We start from the raw sequence: 17,893 nt of genomic DNA on the forward strand, positions 1-17,893 counted from the left end.
ATCATTGTAGGCACCCCTGCCCATGTTAAATGGTTTGTCCCATGTCTGTAACTGATACATTTGCTGGAGGGCTTGTTATTTGAAAGACAACAGACTTACTGGCCAGATCTCCAGGTGAAAATAGAAGAAAGAAAGCCTAAAGAAAACGAATGCAGCCATCACAGCTAAGAATTGGTAAGATGCAATGTAATGTTTGCTTTTGGGTTTAAAGTGGTTTTAAACCCTTACAACACACTTTGACCTACAGGTAAGCCTAGATTAAGGCTTACCTGTAGGTCCAAGAAATATCTCCTAAACCTACACGGTTTAGGAGATATTTGCCCGAAGACAGGCACCGCTGTCTACGGCGCATGTGCCGTAGACAGCGGCGCGCAGGCGCACTGAGCGCGGCTTCATCAACGACGAAGATGCCGCGCATGTCGGCTCCCGTGCGCCTGCGCGGGAGTGACGTCATCGCGGCTTCGCCGAATGACAGTGGCGGAGCTGCGAGACCCCACCGAGAAGATGGATGCGCCGGACTACAGGGGACAGCTGTGACTTCGCTGGCTCCTGTGTCAGGTAAGTGACACATAATGGACTACTATGCGATGCGATGCGATGCATAGTAGTCCATTATGCTTTACCTTTGCAGGGAATGAAAGAGGAAGTAAACTCATCAGGGTTTACTTCCTCTTTAAGACCACTTTAACTGGTTGAACCTATGCCAGTGGCCTTAAAAGCATCACTTTTGTACGGCACAGTCCTGCTGTAAAGTATCTGGAAGTGTGTATGAAAAGAAACACAGTGGTGAGGAGAAGAGAGACTGGGGCGTTTTCCCTGTTCTGTGTACAGTAGTAGTTTTTCCCAAATGGAAAGACAGCGTCTCTTTTTATCGATGTGCATTATTTCTTGTCCCTGCCAGCTGAATAACTAGCAATGCACAGTGCTGATTTGTTCAGATCTATTAAACTATCATGCTTTTAAGTGTACTGTACTTCTTTCCTCTGGAGAAATACGTGATTGTCAAACATGGTCCCTAGAGAAATGGAAACGGTTTGGAATACTTCGGGTCAATGTTATGTTGCAAAAAGTAGCAAGTCTCTAACAATGGTTAGTTTTTTGTTTTCTCTATACTGTAACTGAATGATCATGTGTCTCCCTTTTTAACTGCAGTTGCTCAGTAACCTAAAACTAAAAGTGGTTTTCTTTTTGGATGGTAAGGTTTTTTTTTTTTTTTTTCGGTCATATAATTCGGCTAAGATTTGCAGTATCACTTGACACCTGGACCGCGTTCTTGGAGTTGGGATTGTTTTTTGCCCTGTTGTCAGTCAGCAGCACCTGGAAGCATTTACAGCGAAGACAAGCTCTTGAATACTTTACAATTAATCTTGGAGACAAAGGAGGTGAAGCTAATTAAAGTCATGACCCTCTTACTTTTTAATGCTCCTTTCCCACGGTAAACATTACTTGCAGTGTAACAAGTTCGAGGAAACGGGCGCCATGGGACGATGGTAAAATGGCTTTTAAAATAGGTTGAAGGGGATGATGTTGCTTTTTAGGATTTGTGAGACATGGAAAGCAAATTTTACCATGTTGATTATGGAATGTCGGGATTTATATTAAATTTGTAAATGCAGAGTTAATGTTCCTGTGATTTGGGGGGGGGGGGGGGGGGGGGGAGAGGCAAAATTTTACTGTAGTAGTAAAAGGCTGTATTTCTATTTTCTGGAATCTGAACTCAATGGGAAACGTGACTCCAAAGAATCCTGTACTCTCATAAAATGACTGCCATCAAAAGGCATCCATGGTGTCTTGGACCTCCCTGTTTCCCTGTGCAGTGTGTCTTGGGTCTCTCTATAGCAGGGCTCTCAAACTGGCGGCCCTCCAGCTGTTGCCAAACTACAAGTCCCATCATGCCTCTGCCTGTTGGCGTCATGCTTGTAATGGTCAGCCTTGCAATGCCTCATGGGACTTGTAGTTTTGCAACAGCTGGAGGGCCGCAAGTTTGAGACTCCTGCTCTATAGGTTTCAGTAGTGTTATGGGCATCCCTGGATGTCGCTGCTAGTGTCATGGGCCACCACATAGGTCTCTGCAGAGCTGTGGGCTTTCATTCATAGTTCATAGTTTCATTCGTAGTTAGTAAGGTTGAATAAAGACACCAGTCCATCCAGTTCAACCTGAGTGAGTGTCTACAATTGTCCCTATCCCTGTACATTGCACACTCACATCGGTCCCTACCCTCAAGGAGCCCACAAGCCAAGGTCCCCATTCATATACTAGGGACAATTTTGGACAGAAGCCAATTAACCTACCTGCATGTCTTTGGATTGTGGGAGGAAACAGGAGTACCCGGAGGAAACCCACGCAGGCACAGGGAGAACATGCAAACTCCAGGCAGGTGGTGTCGTGGTTGGCATTTGAACCAGCGACCCTTCTTACTCCTAGGTGAGAGTGCTAACCACTACACCACTGTGCCACTATGCTTTTCTGTAGCTTTTTTCAGTTCATTGAAGAAAAGGTTTATTACAAGGAGCTGAAAAACTGGACATTCTGAGCTAAAAGATCGGAGGTCCACCTGACAAAAAACAATACGTTTAGCTGTGTCAGATGAGCGTCCACATTGTTATATTTCGGTTTCATTCAATACAACACAAAAATGACCAATAAAAAGGCCATAAGGATATACTAGGCCCCCAAGATATCCTTAGTTTAAAGACGTTTGGCTTGGCATTGTTTACTTCAAAAATTTATGAATATTGGTTCGCTGTACAGAACAGTTTCCACTAATAGCAGTACATCAGGTGTATGAAATATATTGCCTTCAGCCATTAAAATGTTGAGAGAGTCGGAAGCTAGATATTGGTTTCCTTTCAAAAATGGCAACCACCAACTGAGGTACCACTAGCTCTTGGTGTATTCATGGCTTGAATGTTGGCCCAGCTCACAAAACTTCTGCTGCTACCGATATGGCTACCTTACCAGTGCATGTGACCCATGGATCGACTTCTTGGAACCCTTTTTATAGTCTTGTTGTCTCTTCTTTTCTAAAAAAAAAAAAGAAAAAAAAAGGTCTTTGTTATGGCTACCATATGAGTGAAGTTTACTAGTAATTTCCGAGACAACCCACTTCCATCTGTGCTATAATTATCCCACAGTGCCTTAAGGCCCATGACAGACTTCATCCCAATGTAAATAAGGTCTGGACTGCTTTTTGTCTGTATTGATTACTGTGTGTTTCTAAGGCTTATTCTGGCATTGTTGCTTTTAAGATGGCAGATGGTAGCTGAGGACAAGAGGAATTTTAGGAGGCTGAATTCAGAGGTCACCATGAAACATCTGCCGTTGTGCAATGCAAAGCCGGGAAACTTTTTTGGGGGGGACTGATCCGTCACATTAGCAGATTCCTGTTTGTGGAATTTTTATGAAGTTGTTTACTGCACATTGCTTGGCGACGCTCAGACTGGATTTTGTCATATGAACGACTTTTGTAGTTTGCATTCACCACTGCTGTCTGTAGTACATTGTTGACGTATTCTGGAACCTATTTATTATGCAATATATTGAAAACCCATCACCACTACGAATGTGATATAAAATGTAAATAATTCAGTGTCTTTACCATTTCTTTTAGAGAGCCCATAGTACAAGACTGCGCCTGAAAAGATGTAGCTGGATAGCCGCACTCCGAATTATTCAACTTTATTTCAAAAATGTAATTAAAATCATAGCATCTAGGCTGGTAAACAGACTAACAGCACAGCCGCTGACATGTTTCACACCGAACACGGTGCTTAGTCATAGCTAATGAGCAGAATATACATACAGAGCTATATACACCTGTATATAGCTCTGTATATATGTATGCTATGATTTTAATTACATTTTTGAAATAAAGTTGAATAATTCGGAGTGCGGCTATCCAGCTACATCTTTTCTACTTCAGTTCCTGTTGCAAACAGAGCCAGCACCCTGTGGGACTGTGGAGACAGCTGTTTTGGGAGAAGTCATTACCTTTTAGAGCGGTAATTCTTTGTATTTACAAGACTGCGGCTGTCTTTCCACAATCTGAAAGCATTTTTGGCTGACTGATTTTAAGAAAAAACAGGAATTGACTCCAGGCTATCATCTTGGATCTGTCTGGGCTGGTTGCAATGGGTTAATCCTTCAGCATAGGGTCTTCACAAGGCCAACAGCTATTATTGATTGTAGCTTTTGGTTTTCCAGTAGACCTGAGCTTGGTTAAAGCTCTCACTTGAAGGTGCAAAGAATGTTGCAAAGCGTCAGGCACAATTAACTTTTTTTATTTTTCCATTTATCATTAACCCTGCTCCCTGAAAAAGTAATTTTGAAGCCTGGGAGAAGAATTTCACAGGAGCCAGCGATGGTATGCTTCTGTATTCGCAGGCACATATGAGGCTTCTTGTCTATGGATTTAGCATGTATATGAAACATTAGGTATTATGTCTATACATTTCACAGTCTCCTGCCCCAAGTTGAAGTTTCATAGTTAGTAAGGTTGAATAAAGACACCAGTCCATCCAGTTCAACCTGAGTGAGGCGTCTACAATTGTCCCTATCCCTGTACATTGCACACTCACATCAGTCCCTACCCTCAAGGAGCCCACAGTCCAAGGTCCCCATTCATATACTAGGGGCCAATTTTGGACAGAAGCCAATTAACCTACCTGCATGCCTTTGGATTGTGGGAGGAAACCGGAGTACCTGGAGGAAACCCACGCAGGCACAGGGAGAACATGCAAACTCCAGGCAGGTAGTGTAGTTGTTGGGATTTGAACCAGCGACCCTTTTTACTGCTAGGTGAGAGTGCTGACCACTACACCACTGTTCTGCCCAAAGTTCAGCTGATGTATTCTGTTATTGAAGGACGAGCTTATTTTTACCCAGGTACCGTTCAATCTGTTAATCCTTGACCTGGAGTAAAACCCTTGCAGCTTGTGACAGTTTTATGACCGTGCAGAGAAACAGCCTGCTTTTCTATGTTTTTGTTCAATTTGAGGGAGGCAAGACAATTTTAGTATCCAACCATCATCTGTCTATATGCTGATGCTGCAGGACACCCAGGTTTATACCAGACTATCCGTATTAATCAGCTGGAAATTTCCAGTACATCCCAATGCTATTTTAACTTCAACTGGCTCTCTAGGGATGTTTGATGCATACTGGTGGCGTAGGATGAAATAAGGATTGTTACCCGATTTTTGCCAAAATTGGCAAAATCCATGGTAACTTTCTAGGTTGTCCATAGCTGAACAGGTCTGGCATTGAGAATGATGGGAGGTTAAATCTTCCCATTATTGCTGGGACGGTGCATCTTGCCATTTATGTGTTATGAAAAAATGACCACTAAATGCTGCTGTTATGGTTTCATCTGGTTGGCATCTAATGCCGCGTACACACGGTCGGAATTCTCGTCGGAAAAAGCTCTGATGGTTTTCCAGACGGAATTCCGACGGAATTGGGCTCAAGCTGTCTTGCCTACACACAGTCACATCAAATTCCGATCATTTATACCGCGGTGACGTACAACACATACGACGGGACTAGAAAAGGGAAGTTCAATAGCCAGTAGCCAATAGCCTACTTCTCGTAGTTGAATCTGAGCATGCGTGATTTTTGGCGTGTCGGAATTGCATACACACGATCGGAATTACCGATAGAAAGTTTTTCCGTCGGGAAAATTGAGAACATGCTATCAATTTTTGCCTGGCAGGAATTTCGGACAGATAAATTCTGATGGAGCATACACACGGTCGCATTTTCCGATTGAAAAGCTCTCATCGGTCCTTTTTCTGGCCGGAATTCCGATCGTGTGTACGCGGCATAACAGTCCTCTCCCCCATGTGTGGATGCCTTTAGTTGAAGGGTAGGTGGCTGTCTCTTTATTATCTTGGTCTCCAGAAAATAATCCCAACAGATCAAAGCGAGAACTCATAACTTTTTTTAACATAATTCTTAGGATAATTTTTTCTCTGTATTTTGGCCTTTCTGTAATCCATTTACTAACAATACAAAATGCCCCAGATGTGGAAAACCCCCTTGTTTCTTTACGGATAATATCTGCTTTTTATGTCTGTTGTATGTTCGGCTCTGCGTTTTTGCATTTGTTATCATTTATAGCCAAGAAATGCATCTTTTAAGGGCGAGGTCATAGTCTAAATTTAGCATTATCCTGTTTTGTTGTTTTTCCTGTTTTATTTGTAATATGTTTTTAAAATGACAGCAGATTGGGCTGACCAACAAGAATGGCTTTGTCCCTTTTTTAGGTTGTTTGACTTTGGAAAGGATTTAGCTTTCACTTTGGTAGAATTAAAAACTTCAAAGCTTGTGCCATCCCGGGTGTCACTGAGCTGGTCTTGTGCCCTTCACAAGACAAGTCATGTGTCCTGTTTTTATAAATGGCTTAAGGGTGTGATGGTCTGTACCCATGCTCTGAAAACCGCTTGGGTGGTGGCGCTGCAGGCCCAGAAGATATGTGGGCTGTGTGGAAACGGCATAGGCTTATATAAGCAGAGGCTGCTGAGCAATTGTAGGATTGGAAGTCCCAGCGTAACCTGGGGATTAACAAAAACGCCTGCACAATTTTATTTTGAAATTGGAATCTATACCGGTAGTTTTACTTTAGTCTTAATGAGTAACAAATGGAAAAAAAACGAGTTCGTAGTCATTTTAAATCCTCATAATTTTTCTTTTTTTTTTTCTTTTGAACAATCCTTTTTGTAAAACCACAATAAGTACAAGAAAATCTCAAAACTGAGGGAAATTCTTTCTTTGTAGTCATCAGAATGCATAGCTCCCGACTGTCTCTGATTTGGAGGGACTGTGTCTGTCTGATTTGGAGGGACTGTGTCTGTCTGATTTGGAGGGACTGTGTCTGTCTGATTTGGAGGGACTGTGTCTGTCTGATTTGGAGCGACGGTGTCTGTCTGATTTGGAGCGACGGTGTCTGTCTGATTTGGAGCGACTGTGTCTGTCTGATTTGGAGCGACTGTGTCTGTCTGATTTGGAGCGACTGTGTCTGTCTGATTTGGAGCGACTGTGTCTGTCTGATTTGGAGCGACTGTGTCTGTCTGATTTGGAGCGACTGTGTCTGTCTGATTTGGAGCGACTGTGTCTGTCTGATTTGGAGCGACTGTGTCTGTCTGATTTGGAGCGACTGTGTCTGTCTGATTTGGAGCGACTGTGTCTGTCTGATTTGGAGCGACTGTGTCTGTCTGATTTGGAGCGACTGTGTCTGTCTGATTTGGAGGGACTGTGTCTGTCTGATTTGGAGGGACTGTGTCTGACTGTCTCTGATTTGGAGCGACTGTGTCTGACTGTCTCTGATTTGGAGCGACTGTGTCTGACTGTCTCTGATTTGGAGCGACTGTGTCTGACTGTCTCTGATTTGGAGCGACTGTGTCTGACTGTCTCTGATTTGGAGCGACTGTGTCTGACTGTCTCTGATTTGGAGCGACTGTGTCTGACTGTCTGTGATTTGGAGCAATGTCCCTCGTTCCCCCTCATTTGTCCCTCATTTTGGTCTGATCTATATAGTTGTATATAAAATGCACTTATTATCTTTCAAAACGTTTTTCCCAGCGCTAAACCTTTCATCCGATTTCTAAATTGGTGCATTTGCAAATTTTAAAAGCCAATATAAAGGAATAGTAGTGGTAAAAAAAAAAAGCTCTTGTGGATTTAAAGGGATTGTAAAGTTGTTTTTTTTTTTTTTTTTTAAATAACAAACATGTTATACTTACCTCCACTGTGCAGCTCGTTTTGCACAGAGTGGCCCCGAACCTGCTCTTCTGGGGTCCCTCGGCAGCTGTCTCTGCTTCCTCCCGCAGGTACTTCTCACATTCATACGAGCTCCCTCACATGGTGAGAAGCACCTGCGGGCGCGCTCCCGTGATACAGCCTTGTTACCTCCACTGTGCAAAACGAGCTTTAAGCCCTCCTCCCCGGCTCCTGTTTGTGCAACTGAGCTAGGGAGGGAGCAGATACCCGGCGAGCTGAAGTGGAAGTTCTCCTTCCCAAAGTGTTCTGGGACACATGACAGGTCCTAGAAGCTTTCAGGGCCGTGGGCACCCAGCTGTGAAGCTGTGCAAGCTGTCACAGCTGGGTGTCCATAGTAAGGATGGCGGCGCCGATGAGGGAAAACATGGCTGGGGTGAGTGCACCGCTGGATCGTTGGACAGGTGAGTGGCTATTTATTAAAAGTGAGCAAATACGCTTTTTTTTTTTTATTTTATTTATTTTTTTTTTTTTTTTATTTTATTTTTTTTTAGCTACTGACTTTTAAAAAACAAAAAACACTTTTTATATTGCTGTCTGTGCCCTTGTTAAGTAAATTCTTGATTTATCCTGCTTACTACTTACTCTTTTTTATCATTGCAAGCGAAAGTCCCCCGAAAAGTAATAGAGGGGAAATCTTCCAATAGGGACACTAGTTCTGTTGACTGGGGGGGGGAGGGGGGGGTCAAGAAATTCCCTCTCGCTTCCTGTTTGGCTATGGGACAGGAAGTGAAGGAAAATATACCAAATGGGACACAGATGGCGGGGAAAAAAAAATCTGGCAGGGGTTAAAACCCTCTCTTGCGCTATCCAAAATGTTTAAAAAAAAAAGTTTTGCCTATAGTTCCACTTTAAGTTTCCATAGAAATTAAGGAAAAAGCACGGCCAGCAGACGGCTCTACAGCCGAACCCATTATCCGAACATTGGCAGGTAGGCCAATTCCAAGACTGGCCTTGGAAGTGGACAGTGTGTTGACATGGGTGAGAGAGCAAGCACAGGAGGTGGCTGGCAGCGTTTTATTACTCGCACGCCACTGCAAAAGTCCTAAAAGCGTGGACTTAACACATGAATGGACACTTCAGAGGCTGACATGCCATCACTGGCGCTCGGGACGGAACAAAGGCCTCTCTCATGAAAGCAGCAGGTCCCCGCAGCCCAGCTTGGTGCATTCTCTGACTGGGAGCAGTAAAAACCAGCCACCCAGAAGCCCCCCAAATCTATTCTAACCTCCTCTTCCCTTGTATGCCACCCCCTGATTGGTCGGCGAGCACGAGAGGCAGCTGCTCGCCTCATTAATATGCACACCTGCTCTCTCTCCGGGCCTTTTGTGAGGACGGCAGATGCCCCGATTAATTCTGTGCTTTCTTTTCACTCTTTCTCTGGCTGGGATAATGCATTCTCATTAACCCAAAATATCTTTCGATACCCAACAAATTCTCTCACAATCCCTCAACAAAGCAACCCTGAGCAGACTAAATTGGAGGGAGTTTTTTCTTCTTTTTTTTTTTCTCCCCCTTTCCTGAGAAATAATGTTGCATCCATACTTTGGCTTTAAAACTCCATATGTATATATTTTTTTGTCGTATTTTTATGAATAGTTTCTGCAATACGATACAAAGTTATATTTACTTTCACTGGGTTTCATTTTTACAATAGTAGAGATGCTGATCCCTCCTGTATTGATTTGTATTGTAAGTGTACTGTCTGCCCTCATATTGTAAAGCGCTGCGCAAACTGTTGGCGCTATATAAATCCTGAATAATAATAATAATAATAATAATAATGCAAAGTGTATGTATGTGAAGACCCAATCCTCCTCCTTCTTTTTTTCCTGCCTGTGTCCGGTCAAGAGAGAAGATTTCCCTTTTACTTCCTGTCTGGACACACAACAGGAAGTAGGGGGAGATCTCTTGAAAGTAGGAAATTACTGTCTGGAAAAAGTTGTCCCGAGAAGAAGTTGTGACAATTCAAAATTTCAAAATTCTGGATATCTTATCACTTTGTAACGCTGGAAACTGCAGCATCCAATCAGCCAATGGCTGAGAGCGCTGATCAGTGTGATTGGGGGGGGGGGGGGGGTGGTGTAAGGAAAGAGTCCCCCCTGTCAGAATACACTGCCCCAGCTGGCGGAGATAGCTGCACCAAATTCATTTTTGTTGGTACAGCGATCTGTTTATTATTATTATTTATTTTTTATTTTTATTCTTTTTTTTTTACCCGCTGGGTTGAATGAGAAAAAAAAAACTTTGTACTGTGTACAACTTTCCAAATCATCTTGAATTGGTGTGATTATACACTCACTGACTACTTTATTAGGTGCACCTTGCTAGTACAGGATTTGACCCCCCCCCCGCCTTCAGAACTGCCTTAAAGCGGGATTGCACTGCGGAAAAAAATATTAAAAGCCAGCAGCTATAAATACTGCAGCTGCTGACTTTTAATAAATGGACACTCACCTGTCCCGGGGTCCAGCGATGCCGAGGCCGATCAATCGCTCGGCTCTCGGCTGCTGCCGCCACAATTCTAGGTGAGGGAATCAGGAAGTGAAGCGAAGCGGCTTCACTTCCCGGTTCCCTACTGCGCATGCGCGAGTCGTGCAGCACAATAGGAATTGTCCGCGCTGTCTCTGGGACCCGTGTGTGTCCCAGCAGACAGCGCGCAGGGACAGGAAGAGGCATAGACTCCGGTGGGAGTCTATGCCCGGAAGTTGGTGTAAAAAAAAAAAAAAAACGATAAACACGTGTTAATTAGTGTTCAGCATTCTATTTTTTTCAATGCATTGTGGGAGTTTGGAATGCACTGTGGGATTTTTGGAGTGTCCTCTGTGTATTTTTATTGAAAGCGCCCATAAACGCTAATAAACGCTAGTACAAAATGCTGTTAAAAGCAAGTTTTTCAACCAGCGTTTTCCGCCAGCAATCTGGCGTCCAGAAAAAGCTTTTTTGAGCTTCAGTGTGTATGGAGCCTGAATGTTCGCTTAATGGTTAGCACTGTAGCCTTGCGGTGTGCTAAGGTCTTGGGTTTAGATTCAAACCGGCGCCCTTTCAGCGCACTGTAGAGAGGTTCTTCCAGTTCCTCCTACAATCGATACATTTGATGCATGTGTGATCTGTTTCTATCCAGCGTGGATTTTCTCTCTGACTTTGATGGAATCGATTAAAATTATAAGCTCATTTGCTTATATAACAACCCATCCAGATAGACCTGCGTCATGATACTCATGTTTACTTTTTAATCTGTATGTATTTACTAAAAGTAATGATTGCAGGACAGAGATTGCAACAGTCTGCATTTTATTTTTTTGTTTATTTTTTTTGTTTTTTGTTTATTTTTTTTGTAGTTGTTTTAATTGCTCAAGAGCAGTGACAGATGGTCTCCTCTGAACTTCTTTATGAACAACTTTTATAGCTTTGTGGGGATAAAGAGCCACCTTCGCTCTAAGGGGCTGCAACTTGTGTTTTCCACGATTCATGGAAAAGGTGTGAGGACAAATGAGGCATGAATTTCCTAAGAGTTCTGCCCCCCCCCCCCCCCCCCCCCGGACTATAAGTACATATATGCAAGCAGATGGGACAGTTGTTGCCAAGATCCACTTCATGTGCTGACAAAGACAGGATTCGCCCTAAGATCTCCTCCTCCTCCTCCTCCTCCTCCTCCTCCTCCTCCTCCTTCTCCTTCTCCCCCCCCCCCCCCCCCCTCCATCTTTGTGAGTCTCTTGTGGAGTCTAAGAGCCCATTGACAACTCCAACAAACATTCCCAGGCTACCTTGCTCTGGTGGTTACACACCAAATGGTTGAGACCATTTGACTTAAGACAAGCAGATGGTAGCTGAAATTTGGATGCCGAGTTTCCTTTTCTTTTTGAAATTACAAAGTTAGTTTTCTTATTAAGGGTGGCACAGTGGTGTAGTGGTTAGCACTCACCTAGCAGTAAAAAGGGTCGCTGGTTCGTATCCCAACCATGACACTACCTGCCTGGAGTTTGCATGTTCTCCCTGTGCCTGTGTGGGTTTCCTCCGGGTACTCCGGTTTCCTCCCACACTCCAAAGACATGCAGGTAGGTTATTCTTCTAGATTGTAAGCTCCTAACGAGCAGGGCCCTCTGATCCCTCCTGTATTGTAAGTGTACTGTCTGCCCTCATATTGTAAAGCGCTGCGCAAACTGTTGGCGCTATATAAATCCTGAATAATAATAATAATTGGCTTCTGTCCAAAAATTGGCCCTAGTATATGAATGGGGACCTTGGATTGTGGGCTCCTTGAGGGTAGGGACCGATGTGAGTGTGCAATGTACAGGGATAGGGACAATTGTAGACACTCACTCAGGTTGAACTGGATGGACTGGTGTCTTTATTCAACCTTACTAACTATGCAACTATTACATTTAACCTCTGTGGTCCATTATAAGGATTGTCTATTATTGTGTAGAAGCGATGGAATGTTATGTTGTAGTCTGATTGTTTGATTTTGGGGAATGAGTTGGTGAAATCTTGATGTTCTGGAATGTGTACTACCATCATACAAGCACTTTATAAATGTCACACTTCATATATGAAATACACGTACAAAAGTGTTTTGTTTTTTGTTTTTTTGTTTTTTATAATCGGCTAGCATTCATTTAGCTGTTGAAGTTCCTAAATGGCACATTTTTAGACCCTTAAGGCCAAATTTTCCATACAGCAGGCCATTAAATCTCACCAACCAGCAAATCTTTTGGCTGCATTCATTGGAGACCCTATTTGACCTCTTAAAGTCATGCAGGCAATGCTGGGCCCTTTATCTTTAATTGCCTGAGAGTGGGACGGTCGGGATGTGTTTTGCTTGGGTTTTGACTTTGTTGACTTTTCATTTTTGGGAATCACCGCAAGCAGTGATCCGTACAAGAGTTATTTGGGTGTCTTGTGGGGGCCGCACACTCCCAGAAAGTCTCGCCATTAAAGTGATAATTTATCTTTTGGTGGGCAGCGTGCTGGAAACAGGTGCCAATATCGGGTCACACTTCTGCATCACAGCCCCCCCCCCATCCATTTACAAGGCATAAAGAGTTTTGAGAAGCCATTTCATGCCTTTTAGGCCAAGCTCTGAAATTACATTACAGGATTAGCAGCTGTAAGCCATTCAGGAAAAAATGTCCATCCTAAATAATGCACTAAACCCAGATTTTACATCTAGAAGTAATTCTAGCCTCAGTTGAATTGGAGGAAGTAAAATGTGCTTCTGTTATAAAGCAAAACGGTTTGCAAAATGCAGAAGTCATCAGACTTGCAGGTAACTGGGATCTGGTAACTGGTTACCGTGCTTTATCACTGCTTTAAGGTAATATGTTATTGTAATATATTATATAAAATTAAGGCAGCACTATATAGATCTAAAGATCTTGCCTATTAGGGGCTCATAATACGCACATTAGCTAATTTTGTAAGCTAGACACCTAAAATAATTTTGCTTTTGATCCCATTCTGCTTTATATGATCACCAATCTTGTCTCCAAATATCACCCAAATCGTCCCCTCCGTTCTTCTCAAGGCCTCCTACTCTCAAGCTCTCTCGTCTCCTCCTCCCATGCGCGTCTCCAGGATTTCTCCAGAGCCTCTCCCATCCTATGGAACTCGCTACCTCCACTGGTCCGGCTATCCCCTACTCTTGCTACCTTCAGGCGATCCCTGAAAACTCATCTATTCAGGGAAGCCTATCACGTCTTCAACTAATCTCCTACCACTTCCATCAGCTCGTTCCCGACAGTTGTAACCTTTTGTACCACTTGCCCCACCCTATTAGATTGTAAGCTCTTCTGAGCAGGGCCCTCTTAATCCTCTTGTATTTTTTATTGTATTGTAACTGTATTGTCTCCTTTTTATAATGTAAAGCGCTGCGTAAATAGCTGGCGCTATATAAATCCTGAATAATAATAATAATTGGCAGTCAGTGAGAAGTGTGGGATGTTTCTGTCATGATAGGTCCCCTATAATTGTATCTTTTATTAGATACATTAGGGTGCTGAAAGTCTAATTCTCTGCCATCTTTTTTTTTTCCATAGATGCCCCAGTTCCTTCTTTGGAGAGCGCTGCCAATTTGTCAACCCATGCTCTAATAGTCCATGTCAGAATGGAGGAACCTGCAATGCTGAATTCCGAGGCGGCGTCCGGTATACCTGCACCTGCCCACTAGGATACCAAGACTCGCGCTGCCTTACCCGCAAGGACAACGCATGCCTCAGTGGCCCTTGTCGCAATGGTGGAACCTGTGAACTGGTCCTAAATGAGAAGAATTATAGGTGCAGATGCCCTCCAGGGTGGACAGGTATGAACAGAAGACAGACAAAATGATTGATTTAAATACCTTGCCTTCAGTTACTTGCAGTTAGAAACTGGGCCCTAAATAGGGGTCAAAAGTGAGTGGGAAAGTGTTAAAAAATAAATAAAATGTTTTATCTAGGAATCTATGACCTCCTTTGGGACATTTTCCTTTTCTTTCTGTACCTTTGATGCACGTACAAGAAATTGGAGATGCGGGAAGACGTTTTCAGAAGTTCTAAATCCTTCCCTTGACTACATGTGGGTGGGGTTTTTTTTTTGGTTTTTTTTTTCTCTTTCCTTTCCTCCTTTCCATTTTTTTTTTTCCTGCACATTGACAGGAAATATGGGGGAACCCATCCAATAGGTATACAAGTAGCTATTAGACCAGGCAGAGGCTGTAACCTTTCCCTACTCTATCCAAAACTAGATTAAAAGTTTTGGCTGGCGTTAGGCTTCAAAGACATCACAAAGGGGCTAGATTGTTCCTTGTATTGTATTACAGCAGTTATACATTCATAAAACACAGCTCCGGGCTTCGTCTTGTGAATGGCCTGAATGAGAGGGGAGCACAGATGTGAAAGTAGTGCTGAGGTCTATGAGACCTGCACGGAAGTACAATGGGAGCTGAACTCCCACCCTCTACATTTTAAAGGACAGATTTGACCAATGTAGAATAAAGAAGGTATAACTACTGTAGTACTGGTGAGTTTTTGTTTGTGCCCAGAGTTGCCCTGTAATTTCCAGAAATCTTCCTCCCGGCCAGTGCTTCCAACCTTCAGTAAAACGCGCTCACATAGGTGGAGGGATGGGCCTAGGCAGACAGATGTGAAAGTAGTGCTGAGGTCTATGAGACCTGCACGGAAGTACAATGGGAGCTGAACTCCCACCCTCTACATTTTAAAGGACAGATTTGACCAATGTAGAATAAAGAAGGTATAACTACTGTAGTACTGGTGAGTTTTTGTTTGTGCCCAGAGTTGCCCTGTAATTTCCAGAAATCTTCCTCCCGGCCAGTGCTTCCAACCTTCAGTAAAACGCGCTCACATAGGTGGAGGGATGGGCCTAGGCAGACAGATGTGAAAGTAGTGCTGAGGTCTATGAGACCTGCACGGAAGTACAATGGGAGCTGAACTCCCACCCTCTACATTTTAAAGGACAGATATGACCAATGTAGAATAAATGAAAGCAGGTATAACTACTGTAGTACTTGTGAGTTTTTGTTTGTGCCCAGAGGTGACCTTTTAATTTCCAGAAATCTTCCTCCCGGCCAGTGCTTCCAACCTTCAATAAAACGCCCTCACATAGGTGGAGCAATGGGCCTAGGCAGATGATGTCTTTGGGGGTTATTTACTAAGGGCAAATCCACTTTGCACTGCAAGTGCACTTGGAAGTAGTCGCTGTAGATCCGAGGGGGACATGCAAGGAAAATAAAAAACAGCATTTTAGCTTGCACATGGTTGCACAATAAAATCAGCAGAGCTTCCACTCCTTTCAGATCTACCGCTTAAATTTAGAGCGACTGCACTTCCAAGTGCCCTTGCAGTGCAAACTGGATTTGCCTTTTTTTTTTTAAATAACCCCCTTTTGTATGTATGTTCTATTGCTTTTACATGGATTTGTGTATATTCTGGTGTGAAAGTCCTAGAACTGAGCATTATGGGGTGTATTAAGGTGATTATAAAATATTGTTTTTACTGCGTGTTTGTTTTCAGGATGTCTTTTAAAAAAAAAAAAAAAAAAAGCACCCAAATAAATGTGGTGTTAACGCGCCCCAAGATTGTCAATGGTTTTTTCTTTCATCCCGTATTCTAAACTGTGTGTTCATGTTGCAGGAGACACTTGCCAGCAGGCTGACCCATGCGCCTCCAACCCTTGCGGGAATGGTGGAACCTGTGTCCCATTCGACTCGCAGTACGTGTGCAAATGCCTGGAAGGTTTTCACGGGGAGACCTGCAAGCAGGACGTCAATGAGTGCAAACAGAATCCATGCAAAAATGGCGGAACCTGTATTAACGGCTTTGGATCGTTCTCCTGTCAGTGCAAGAGCCGTTTCACTGGCAATTTCTGCGAGAACCCATATGTGCCATGCAATCCTTCGCCGTGCCAAAATGGGGGCACCTGCCGGCAGACCGACGACACCTCCTATGATTGCACTTGCTTGCCAGGTATTGATCTCCATAGTCTTTGAGAGTTATTTTCTCTTTTTTTTTTTTTTTTTTTTGGCATTTGTAAACTTCTGCCATGCTGTGTTCTGTTGCTGGTATTTTAGATGATTATATTGCAGAACCTTTGTAATGATTTGCTGTTGCACATTTATTAGATAGTCTTCACAGTTGACTAGCAACATTTTAAAGATTTTTTTTTATAAAGCTCAACTCCAGAGTAGAGTGGGGAAGAAATATATTTTTATTATTGCTGTCTGGTACCAGTTGGGGAGATTTACCCTCACTTCCTTTCCTAGTGGCGCCAAAGGAAAAATGCAGGGAAGTGGTTTCACTGAGTCAGAAAGACACGAACATCAACCTGAGAGATGACCCACCCTTCCCTATTTTAATAAATCGCTGTGCTTTTGTTGCAGTTTCTATCAGAGAGAGATCATTTCTTGTCTCTGTGGCACCCTGTGACCAGGGTAGGGCATGGGGGGGTATCTCTACTGATTGACAGAAGTAAAATTTAGACATAGGCTTAAAAATTAGATAACGGTTTTATCTGGAGTTGGACATTCCTGTCGTATAGCTAGTATTTTTTTACAAATATGTAAATTCTCTATTGACTCAGATTTTCCAGACCTAATGGCAAGCATGAGACAGAGGGGGACATTTACTAAAACTGGAGCACTCAGAATCTGGTGCAACTGTGCATGCTAACCAATCAGCGTCTAGGTGTTATTGTCAAAGCTTCATTGAACTAACTAAAGTTAAAAGTGGATTGGGTACCATGCACGGCTGCACCAGATTCTAAAGGCCCGTACACACGGTCTGACTTTTTGACAACAAACATGCAAATTAGCTGTTTTGGAGCAACATCCGACCGCTCGTACACTCCATCGGACAAACTTTTTCCGTTTTCATCTGACTTGTTGGCTGTACGAACGGACAAACTTTTTGACAACATAAGTCCGATGGAACAAAGTCCGATCGTGTGTACGCAAAACCATCAGACTTTTGTACAAGGTACAAACATGCATGCTCAGAACCAATGCAAAAGATCAGATAACAATATAGAAGTTGACCAAAGGTGGCGCTGGACTAATTGAACGTCCTCTTTTGAAGTGTTGTCAGTACGTTGAAACGTCGATACGTTCGTGTTTGTTGCCTAAAAAGTCCGATCGTGTGTATGCAATACAAACTTGTGGACTACACCATTTGTACAAAAGTCCACGGGAAAGTATATACAAACCCCGATCGTGTGTGTATGAGGCTTAAGTCAGCCTTTCTCAACTTTTTCAACACAGAGGAACCCTTGAAATAGTTCTCCGGTCTCGGGGGGAACCCCTGCTAAAAATTAGAAATCTACAACTCATGATACAATAGTGTGATGGTCAGTGGGAAGAATGGTCCTTACACTTGTGGTCATTGGGAAGAATTACCTCCTTACAGATAGCTAAAAAGATCAATGGTGTCAGTGGGAACTTATCTGAGAGGCAGAAATTGCCCAATGCTGAAGGAACCCCTACAACCTCTGGAGGAACCCCTACAACCTCTGGAGGAACCCTAGTTGAGAATCACTCAACTAGTGCTCCAGTTTTAGTAAATCCCCCCCCCCCCCCCAGGGCTGTACACAGAGCAGCTGTTTGACCTCCAGAAATGGCTATTAGGGAGG

General features: G+C 43.3%; 1 protein-coding gene across 1 annotated transcript in view; it reads left to right on the forward strand.

Annotated features, from left to right (window-relative positions):
* LOC143961023 (neurogenic locus notch homolog protein 1-like) overlaps positions 1-16,259 on the forward strand; it is a 45,168-nt gene extending 28,909 nt beyond the window's left edge. Inside the window, exons 3-4 of the mRNA XM_077470145.1 lie at positions 13,813-14,075; positions 15,904-16,259. Coding sequence (XP_077326271.1) covers positions 13,813-14,075; positions 15,904-16,259 — 619 coding nt within the window. The remainder of the gene's footprint in view (positions 1-13,812; positions 14,076-15,903) is intronic.
* The last annotated feature ends 1,634 nt before the right edge of the window (positions 16,260-17,893 follow it).

The sequence above is a fragment of the Lithobates pipiens genome, unplaced genomic scaffold, assembly GCF_037356315.1.
Source record: "Lithobates pipiens isolate NorthernLeopardFrog02 unplaced genomic scaffold, aLitPip1_a1.2 Scaffold_11, whole genome shotgun sequence".
In the NCBI taxonomy this organism is placed as follows: domain Eukaryota; kingdom Metazoa; phylum Chordata; class Amphibia; order Anura; family Ranidae; genus Lithobates; species Lithobates pipiens.